General features: G+C 42.5%; 1 protein-coding gene across 2 annotated transcripts in view; it reads left to right on the top strand.

Moving 5' to 3' along the window:
- Ccdc83 (coiled-coil domain containing 83) overlaps window positions 1–11,076 on the top strand; it is a 40,725-nt gene that overhangs the window by 1,735 nt on the left and 27,914 nt on the right. For both annotated transcript variants that reach the window (XM_031387338.1, XM_031387337.1), the window contains exon 2: window positions 4,345–4,466. In XM_031387338.1, the coding sequence (XP_031243198.1) occupies window positions 4,372–4,466 (95 nt within the window). In that variant the 5' untranslated portion in view covers window positions 4,345–4,371. The remainder of the gene's footprint in view (window positions 1–4,344; window positions 4,467–11,076) is intronic.

The following is an 11,076-nucleotide window of genomic DNA, read 5'->3' as shown; positions in this document are numbered from 1 at the left end:
CCCTCTCTCCCTCTCTCCCTCTCTCCCTCTCTCCCTCTCTCCCTCTATCCCTCTCTCCCTCTCTCCCTTTTGGTTTTTCGAGACAGGGTTTCTCTGTGTAGCCCTGGCTGTCTTGCAACTCACTCTGTAGACCAGACTGGCCTCGAACTCAGAAATCCGCCTGCCTCTGCCTCCCAAGTGCTGGGATTAAAGGCGTGCGCCACCACCGCCCGGCCCACAACAGTGTTTTTATTGAACATCTGGGACATACCCAGTTTATGGGCCAGCATATATTTTTGAATTCTCAAAAACATGAGCTTGCTGAAGTATAACTTTTCAGCATTAAATGAACTATAGTTTATTGAAATGAGTCCTATGAATATTTTTAAATGTGTGTGTTGCCTTGCAACCAATATGATAATGACTTCTGGGCCTTTTGAATTGCTCCTTATGTAGCAAAGCTCCTAGACATACTGCACTGTTACTACTGTTGCTACTGAAATTTTCGAGTTTGGAGCTAACTTCTGGCAGAGCTGGAGCTGTCTCTAAAATACCCCCCCCCCCTTTTTTTAATTACAGAGAATTGAAGGAATGTGTGCTGTGATTCAATATACATTTCTGTAAGGACATTCTAGTTGGAAGGGAAAGAGTCAAAGGAGGAGGAGCACTAAGATTTAGCTGTAGAAATGGAAGGGAAAGAAACCATGGAAGTTACAAAACAAAAAAGGGGCGGGGGTATTTCTGCTTACCTGCCACTTTTTCTTGCAAATTAAACATTATGACAATTGTCACCTTTAACCAATATCTTTTAATTACATGGATTTTTTTCTCCCTATGGACTCATTCAGAATTGTTGTCACTGCTAATAATTAAGTCAATATCTTTCATTTCAATCTACATTGATGGGAAACAAGTCAAGCAACATCAGGAGTCATTTCTTATGTCCAGAAAGGTGTTAGGGCAGAAAGGAGATGAGGAGACAGTTTCAGACGCTAGGTCCCGCCACTGAGACTGCGCAGACAGAGTCTGCATCTGTTGACGACCTTAAAAGCCAGAGGTTTGTGGGACATCAGTCCATAAGAAGAGAATCATAGTTCCACTTTTACTACATAAACTTCATTTTTTCCACTGAGAAGCGCTGAGAATATTGTTTTGAAACACTCTCTGACAAGGAAAAAAATAGTTGTGGCAGAGGAAACTCCAAGCCCAGGAAAGCCTGAAGACTAGAATCTTAATGATCCAGGCTGTTCTCTGCTCACACCTCGCAGCAAGTCATAAAGGGTCCAAACTCACTGGGCAAGAAAGAACACACATGCACAAAGGCATGAGAGCCATCGTATTTTAATGACCATCCAAAGAGATCAGCACTTGAGTAACTTCACTACACTAGTCTCCTCCCTCTCCCTCTACTCCTTCCCCCTTCCTCTCCCTCTCCTCCTTCCCCCTTCCTCTCCCTCTCCCTCTCCTCCTCACTGTCCATCTCCTCCCCGCTCCTCTCCCTCTCCCTCTCTCAGGTCCCTCAATTGTTTTGTGTAAGGTCTACTGCAGTGTGCATCTCTCTATAACTCTGAGTTCCCATCTTGCTTCTGCTCTGTTGTACAGTTAATAGTCAGGAAACATTTTATCCACAAAGCATGCACTAAATACATGTCTGCAATCACTGCAAACAGATTCGACATTTGTCTGTCAGGAATTATACCAGATGAAGACTTCCTGCAGATAGCATTCCTTTTTGCGAATGGTCTTTTACCCTTCACCGAGGTAGAAATACTCAGGAGGTCAGCGGTTGTGTTTATGAATGTCCCAACCGTCTGCTGGGCATCATCAACTGCAAAGGTACCTTTTGAGGCACTGCCATTCTCAGTCCAATTGTCTTGCTAATCTTCTTGAAAGCCTTCAAAACAATGACAACACACACTGCTGTTTGTGCATGAATTATTCATGCTTTAGTAGCTTGACATTTTCCCTCATATTTTATTAAAATCCTTTGTGGTAAGCTTGCAGTTAAATAACTAATTATGCATTCAGAGAGTTAAAAGCATAACAGCCATGTAACTGAGGTAATTGAACAAGATGAGGTGGTGTTTTCTGCAGCACCAGATGGGGAACGCTGGAGGAGCCCACCACACTTGATCTTTTCCATGTGACTCAGAAAGATATTAGGCTTGACATTTGTCTCACCTTTAAAATAAAATATAGTAGAGTAAAAAAAAAATGGAATGGTAAGTTATTGTTTTAAAATGAAACATTAGCATGCTTTTTATAAAGACAAAAATGCATATTCTGAAGTAGGAAATAATATAAATACAATTTATACAATTCAGCATGGTATCAGAAACAAAGAGAAACAATGTTTCTTAGCTGATTTTTTTTTATGGACTATGTGAATATAATTATACATTTTGGGTGGAGCTTGCTGAATTGTAAATAAGTGGCATATTTAAGAAAACAAGTATAGTAGGTTGCTCACACTTGTAATCTCAGCACCCAAGAGGCTAAGGTAGGAGGATTTCCATAGGTTCCAGATCAGCCAGGGCTACAAAGTAAGACCTTGTCTCAAAAGGGAAAAAAAAAAAAAGGACACCATGCTAATTAATTTTCTTAGATGGGTACGTTCTTGTTTAAAAAACTCTCAGATACAAAGAAAGCATTGCTGGAATTCTTGGTGCATGAGGAGCAAGTCTATAAAGAGAAGCGTGTTTCCACTTCAGCGGATCTAGATGATCCATACAAGTCCAGACATGGACTCCCTGGTACGTTATCTAAGTCATTGATGAAGCCAAGCCACCATGAGCAACTGAAGAGAGAGTAGAAGAGACATATGGCTTATGAAGCATCATACATGTGAGACACTCTACAAGCACTTTATATATTCCTTTCTCTAAGGTCACCACAGCTCTTAGAATGAGATTGCCATCCTTCTCAACTGTTCAAGAGATGCGGAATCTAAAGTACAAGTAGATTAAGTAACTTTCTGAAGATCACACAAAAAGTCAGTGATAGGGTCTAAGATTAAAACCCATGTCTACCTGATAGTTCCACCGACCCAAGTATTTATTTCACCATAATAGTGTCTGTTGTAGGGAGAGAAACAGCATTGCCCAAGAATTATCACATGCTTGCTGTAAAAAGTTTCCAATCACGTAAACAATTCCCAAGATGTTTCCACCAAACTAGACTACAGATGTGTTGGTAAGAGGACAGACCTTTGATCTCAGGAGAGCAATGAAGTTAGTTTAGAATCTTCTAGGGAAAGCTATTCTCTGAAAAGTGTGTTTTGATCCCTAAACCAAACCCATGAGGCATTTCTGCTTCATGCAAACATCAGCCAGTAGCGGGTCTTGATTTCCCTTCCTTTAAAAATACTATTGACAATTTAATTATTTCATGTGAACGCAATTTGTAGCTTATGAAAAGTTAATGAAGCAGCATCCTTATAGTTATTGCATTTGTAGATCTCTTAGGTGCTTAAAAAATACTTCAAAGTAAGCTTTTATTTGTGATTTCTATAACAACCCTGGCCAAATGGAATTCTTTCAGTTCCTTGCTTCTTGATTCTTAAAAAAAGGACAAAACCTTTTCTAATATGAGTATTTTTTATTCCTTGTATATAATACAATGCATATTCTTTATTCTTTGCATACAGTGTATTTGGTCATATTTTACAACTTCTCCCTGGTCCACCCCTCCCTTCCTGCTCCCAACCCTCAACTTCAACATCCTTTTCTTTTTCTTAAGACCTGCTGAGTACAATTTGTGCTGCCCTTAGTCCATCCATTGGTGCATGAGATGCTTCCTCCCCTAGTAGCCACTAACTCTCAGTAGCTCCTTAGCTGCTATGAGGGATCATGAGCATCTCCAGCACCCAGGCTAGAATGTTGACTAACAATGGACCTGTCACCATCTTGCCCCAGACCTCCCTGACTCCTGGCTCTTACAATCTTTCCACCCCCCTATGGAAGTTTTTAAATAGAAATTTATTGAGATGTGGCCACACACAGTGCACATTGCCAAACACTGTGGGGGGAAAAAACGGCTTAAAAAACATAGGCCTTTGGTCATGAAGAGGAATGGTGGGCAACTGGTATAGATAGCTAACTTCACAGGACTCACATCTCACACAGTTCCCGATGAACTGGTGTGCAGGGATATCCTATCTGGGCTAAGTGCAGAGCTCACCAGACTAAAAAATCCAACTGTTTAATAGTGCTCCCTCCCACCTTGTAGATGATGTTAGATCCGGGAACAAAAGGTAACCAGGATAGAATAGTCAGTCTTTAGCCCCAGGGGTGATTTTCCAGAGTCAGCACAGTGGAGGGGTCAAGATGGGGCTGATTCACTTTCCTGTGTCTGTTTGCTCCTTAGGTATAGTCTTAGTGGCCAACCAGAACCATGGACAACTCGCCAAAAGGAAATAAAAAGGATGTACTTGATGGACCACCAAAAGACTCGAAGCTGCCTGTCAGCGAGGCCCTTCTGGACTATCAGTAAGTCTAAATTCTAAATCTGAAAACAGCCCCATGCAGATATAGTCATTGAAAGACTGAAGTGGCTAGACCTGGGAGTGACGTAGCTAAGCACTGCCAAGAAAGCAAGACGAGTTAGAGACATCGTGCCGCTGTGCTGTGTGCTCAGGCTGAGTAGTGTGTGTGTGTGTGTGTGTGTGTGTGTGTGTGTGTGTGTGTGTGTGTGTGTGACAGCACTCATTCCTGTGGCTTTGCCTCTCTCCATTGTGTTGTGTTCTTTCACTATGGAGACAGCAGCTTGCTGGTTTCCCTCCTAAAGTACACTGTGGAATAGTTAGTATAAACTCAGAATGGGAGAGAGTATTTCTCTTTTAGATAATCCAGCCTGTATTATTCCTAAGTGACTACATATCAAATATAAGCAGTTTAGAGGTGTGTGTGTGTGTGTGTGTGTGTGTGTGTGTGTGTCTGTGTGTGACAACCTTGGCTGTCATTACTCAAGCACTGTCTACCTTGGTTTATTTTCATTTTTGTTTTGTTTTTTTTTTGTTTGTATTTTTCTATTTTTAGACAAACTTTAGCCTTGAACTCTTGACAATCTTCCTGCCTCAATCATTTAAGTTCTGGAATTAGAGCCATGTGCCACAACTTCTGACTTAAGAATTATTTTTTTTTTGTTTTGTTTTTTGTTTTTTGTATTTTTGAGACAGGGTTTCTCTGTGTAGCCCTGGCTATCCTGGAACTCACTCTGTAGACCAGGCTGGCCTCGAACTCAGAAATCCGCCTGCCTCTGCCTAGCAAGTGCTGGGATTAAAGGCGTGCGCCACCACCGCCCGGCAAGAATTATTTTTAATAATAAGAGCATTTCATAATGTCTCACTCCTAGGAGCTGGAGTTGTCTTATTTCAACAAATAGCCTCTTGAGAGCTTGAGAATGTCAGCTTTTGGCCCTGGATAGGTGTTCCGATGTGTAATATTTAGGGAATTCATGGACAAGTGTTAGTAAATTTCGAAATAAGAATGAAATCATTCATGTTTTCATTCAACAAATATTTGTATATTTACCATGTGCAAGACAAGTGCTGAACCCAGAATACATCTGTGAGCAGGACATGGTTCCTGCAACATTGAAGCATAGCAGACAGATATGTAAAAAGGAGAAAATGGTTTGACCTAGTAGGAGGGTTTGGAAAAACTAGGATGGAGAAGCCACATGAGTTGATCTCTGAATGAAGATAATTATGGAGGGAGTGAAAGAATATGGTTCATGGGAAAGACAGCAGGGTATGAAAAAGCATGCCATAGTTCAGGAAATGGCAGACCTCAGAATGAAGGACAGAGGGCAGACTGGTGGTGTAAGGGCTGTGGCGAATGATAAATGCTGGGATTAGGAAAGAGTAACTATTCATTGGAGGCATGCATGGTAGAAAATGGGTCCCTGTGATGCTACTGACCACATCTGTAATAAGAAAATTGTCTTATCAATGAGCAAGGAAAATTCTCTTCTCCTAGAGAAACTCTCACTTGTGTTCACATCCTGTTTAGAAGGCAGAGTAAAGGGTCAGAATTCTAGCAAAGAAATGGCCACTGGGGAGAGCTCTTACTTGAGGTACCCTTAAGTACCAGCAAGATAACACTTGCATGCATTTCCCATGTAACTGGAATCTTTCTTCTCTTGTAAGCAGTGCAGAAAACCCAGGCTCTGTGGACACAGCCTGGACTCTCACTTGCCCCATGGTTCTGTGATGACATCATTACAGTTGATTCTCCATGTGGTTGACAGAGGCCAGTTTTCCCTCTTTACCAGAGATTTACAAAGATGCAAACACTAGAAATTCTCAGGAGCTGGTGATCCACATAAAGTGATTATTCCCATGCCTGTGTTCTCTGTCATTTGTTAGAAAAAAAAATACACTAAATAATCTGACAGACTACAAGAGCCAAAGGCTTGCTGGCCATGCTCCACTGGTGACCGTTCACTTATTCTGGGTTTCCTCTGTAACAGAAATTTTATCCCATGGCAAGTAGCCATGGGTCTTCTCTCAGCTTCTACAGGAGGACTGCCTGGGCAGCATCTTGTATTCCTCATTCTGTCCTATGTCATCATAAAGCCCACAGTGGATAGTGATTCATGGTTTCTGAAGAACTCAACTTAAAAAAAAAAAAAAAACTTCCAAAGAAAATGAGACTATGAGGTTTTTTTGGCTGTTTGTATAAAAATGATTCTTAGTACCTTTGTTAATCTATGTAGCTATCTTCTCTCAGTAATACTTCCTGTTTTCTCCTATATACCCAGCTTTCCTACACTGAGAATAGATAAAGATAGATGGGTGTGTACTTGGTTATAGATTTTAAAAGTAGGAAGTACAAATAAAGATTTTGAAACCAAAGATCATTTGGATGGGTAGTTAGTTCATGGGTTTGTTTTCATATGGAGCAAGTAGTTAGAGCATGTAACTTTAAATTTTTTTTCAAAGTCTATTTTTAATGAGGGTTCTTAAACACTTTAGCCTCCCTTCTAGCCCACTGCCCACCAGAGGTAGTGGAAAAGAAAGAACAGGGGGAAGTGAGCCTATTTAGAAATAGTTCTTTAGAGCAACCCCCATCTGTGTTGTCAGGAAATTGGCAGTTTAGTTCACAGGTTAGCAGCAGTAGCTCGATCCACTCGCAAGCACTTCATGGGTACACTAGCAGTCCAGTTCAGTAGAATTGGAATCGCAAACATGAATCAACACTGGTGCCATTAACTAGCAGACACAGCCAGGCCTCGGACTCAGCACAGATCATCAGGAGAGACCAGGAGGAATGTCAGGGGAAGTTCTTTGCTGTGCCTTTCTCATCAAAGTGAAGATCGGCGAAGATGAGAGATCAACAAGCTTTGCACAGCTAGCTGTACCAGCAAGCCAAGTTCAGGCCCCATCACTGTCCATTCAGTCCTATTTATACTCCCTCATAACATCACATGTCCTCCACAAGTCTTGCCTCACCACCTGTCTTGCCTCAACATGTGAGTCTTAGCAAAACTCCACATGAGTCTGTCTCAGCTGACATCATTCTGCCAATCTGCCCAAGTCCCCAGAAGTGACAAGAAGCCACAGCACACCACCAGAAGTTTTTTGGTGTGTTTCTCTCTATGGAGTTCTGACAAATGGAGCTCAACTATACAATGTAACCTGGACCAATACATGCATGTCCTTAGCAAAGAATCCTCCATTATGTGTCCTTTCAAGTGCTTGCTTTAGCACAGAACATCCTTTAACCTGTGTCTGCTTCAGTGAAACATCCCTTCACATGTTTGCCCCAACACAATTGACTTCCCAAAAAACCCTTAAGTTTCCACTTCAAAAGCACTTAGAGCTGAGATAAAGGAAAATGCCAAATGTGCTTTCTGCTTGGTTCTTCTTCAACAGTCCCTAAACACTGGATTTCATGTCTGTCTCTGCAGTGCCTAGCACTGCTGGTACATAGTGTAAATTAAGGGTCTCTCCCTTGAGTAATAATCACTTGAGTCCTATCTGAGTGTAGAATTGAACTCAGAGAGTTAAAGACTAAGATACTGCTTCACTCATCAATGTAGGAGATAAAAATTTAGAGTGCCCATCTGGGTGTTGAAATGCCTGCCATGAACCCAATGCTGTCTCACCCACTGGTGAGTGTATGCTAACAGTGTGCCTACCACAGCCCTGTCATTTGATCAGGCACTTCCATGTGCACAGGGACTCTGCTGCAAGAAAACAAGGCAACAAGCATCCCTGGAAGGTTACTTTTTGAAGAGCTGATACTGGAGATGCCATAAGCGACTTCTTCTAAGGATGGTTTTTAATCTTATCCTTTACATTCCTTCTTTGGCTTTCTACAATATAGGTAACTGGATATAGGTTTAGGTATAATTATGTTTTTTACTAGAAAAGAATAGAATGTTTTGATACTCAAATACATCTTCCAATTTATTAGATTAGTAAAATGATGTATTTATTGAATTCTAAATTGTTCATTTCTATGCACTAATTTTTAAATATGCCTTGGATGCAACATACAATAAAAATACTCATATTAAAAAGTTATTTTTCTTAGGGCTGGAGAGATGGCTCTGGGGTTAAAAACACTTGCTGTTCTTCCAGAGAACCTGGATTCAGTTCCTGGCACACATAAGCTGACTCACAACCATCTGTAACTCTGGGTCCAGGGGACCCAATCCCCTCTCCTGACCTTCATGGGTACCAGACTCATAAGTGGTACACAGACATGCACATAAATAAACATTTTAAATTTGCTTTCAGCCTCAAATTTCCAATGATATTTCATGAATGGAGAAATTTGAATATAAGTAGCATTTTGAAAGTATGGGCAGGAAGTGGTGAGATGGCATATGATAACACTATGCTTTGTAATAGCACTAGATCTTTTTAAGATCATTGCAAAAGCCAGACATAGTGGTGTATGCCTTTACTCCCAGTACTCTGGCGTCAAGGACAGATGGATCTCTTAGTTTGAGGCCAGCTTGATCCACAGAGTGAGTTCCAGGACAATCAGAGCCACACAAAGAAACCCTCTCTTGAAGAAAAAAAAAATCAGTGTAATATATCAGGGTTTATCCCCCCACCTCCTTCAGCCCTCAGCATGACATAGAAGATATTAAGGCATTGATGGGAGACATATAAAAGGGGAAAGTATTAGATAACAATGAAGACAATTCCACATAACAGCCAAGAGTGTGGAGTTCTGAAGTTAAGCTCTAATGCTTCTAGGTAAGGCCACCTCTTCAGAAAGCCAAGGAAAGTCAAAAATTAAACCTTCAGTTGCCATGATTTCCACAAGGGGGCCAGGGAAGCTGAAAACAGTTCAGAATTCTTCAAGAACTGCTGAACATGGCAGTAGGATGGGCATGAGACCAAGCCATTTGCTCCTAAACACTCACAGGTTAGAGGCTGTAGACGTTTCAGGATGTTACAAATAAAAATACAAGCTGAACAACTAAAGTAGAATTTCAGATGAGCAGCTACCATGTTTAAGAATATGTGGATCATATGCCAGACCTGGGTTGGGGTGGACAGGCATTCCAAAGAAAACTCTTAGCTGTACCGAGGGAGCCACTCTACTCAGCCCATCCAAGTCTCAACTCAACAGGTGGGGACAACATATTTGAGATTTTCTTATTCCCACATTGTCCAGTCATGTCCGTTCTGCCACAGGGCACAGCCTCTTTGGGAGGCAGAGTGCAGGGAGTTTGATGGTGCTGGGCTGTAGGGAAGCACTGTGGCACCGCTCCAGGGGTGGGAAAGCGCAGTCTGAGAAAGCCAGAGCTGGTTAGGGGGGTCGCTGTACCTGTGAAGAGGCAGGAGCCATGGGGTTCTCTGACTCTTGGACATCCAGGCTCCACTGGAAGTCGCTGAAGAGCTGAGAATGGAGTTGGGGATGGGGGGCCATGGGCTGGGCACATCATCTAGCGTGGGGCCAGAGTTGGGGAAAAGGAGAGCCGTGACTTGTCCCACCCAGCAGGGATGATTGTCCTTAGCTTGGATGAGGCAGGCTAGGAGCACAGAGAGGCCTTCTGGGAGCTGTGGCTCTGTAGACAAAGGCCTTCCCCAGGTTCCTCATGGCAGATCTTGACCAAAGAGACAGTCCATAGTTCTAAACAGTTTATTGTCATGGTGGAAAATGGATACATAAAGCCATACCCCACTTCTCAGGGTGAGCCAGAGATTAAATGCCTTCTGCAGGGAGGAATGTCTGGGAAGGGAAGCTTATTGGCTAAGCCCTCCGGGCCTCTAGGTACTTCATGGAGAACTCTGTCTTGAGCCTATGTGGCCATAGGACACGTTTCTTTTATGTGAGAAGCATGGCACGTGTTCCAAGTCAGGAGCCTGGCAGGGAGCTGGGTGCTGCCCAAGCCTCAGGTGTGTGCCCACCGAGTCTCTGGGTCCTGTGACCTGCTCTACCTTACCAAACTTCCTGGCGTGGTTGTATGTCCCACACTATATTACAGAAATTATGCGAGTAGCTGCACAGTTCAGATAACTTTTATAATATCTTCTTTTTTTAATCCATAAGAATGACAGAGGGTGGAGATAGATAGCTTAGTGGTAGAACATTTGTATGATGTGAATGCGGCCCTGTTCAGGTGCTAAAGACACACACACACACACACACACACACACACACACACACACACACACACAAGAGACGGGGGGGGGGGGGATATCAAATTGAAAGTAAAGCTTTACTTATTCAGAGGTTAATTTTCCCTGCCCTGCAGAACAGCAGCCCTTCCATTTACTTCTCTTCCCATCCCACAGTCCCCCATAGCATCCATCACAACGTGTAAACAGTATTTGTATAATCGCTTATTCTGAATCTAGGAAATTGTACTCCCGAAAGGCAAGGATCATGAAGGTCTTGTTCTAACCCATCTCCACAATCCCCAAAGCAATGTGGGGCCAAGTGGCAGCCACTGAGTCTGTGACTTCGTGAAAGGGAGTACTGGGTGGAGGTTTGAAACTGATGAGCTCTGAAACTCGTCTCCTTGGATTTTTTAAACATTCATTTGCTGCATACCTGAATGTGTGCACTCGTGTGCGTGTGTGCGTGCGTGTATGTGTGTGTGTGTGTGTGTGTGTGTGTGTGTGTGTGT

Source organism: Mastomys coucha, unplaced genomic scaffold (assembly GCF_008632895.1).
Source record: "Mastomys coucha isolate ucsf_1 unplaced genomic scaffold, UCSF_Mcou_1 pScaffold21, whole genome shotgun sequence".
Taxonomy (NCBI): domain Eukaryota; kingdom Metazoa; phylum Chordata; class Mammalia; order Rodentia; family Muridae; genus Mastomys; species Mastomys coucha.
This window is presented reverse-complemented; position numbering and strand designations above follow the sequence as displayed.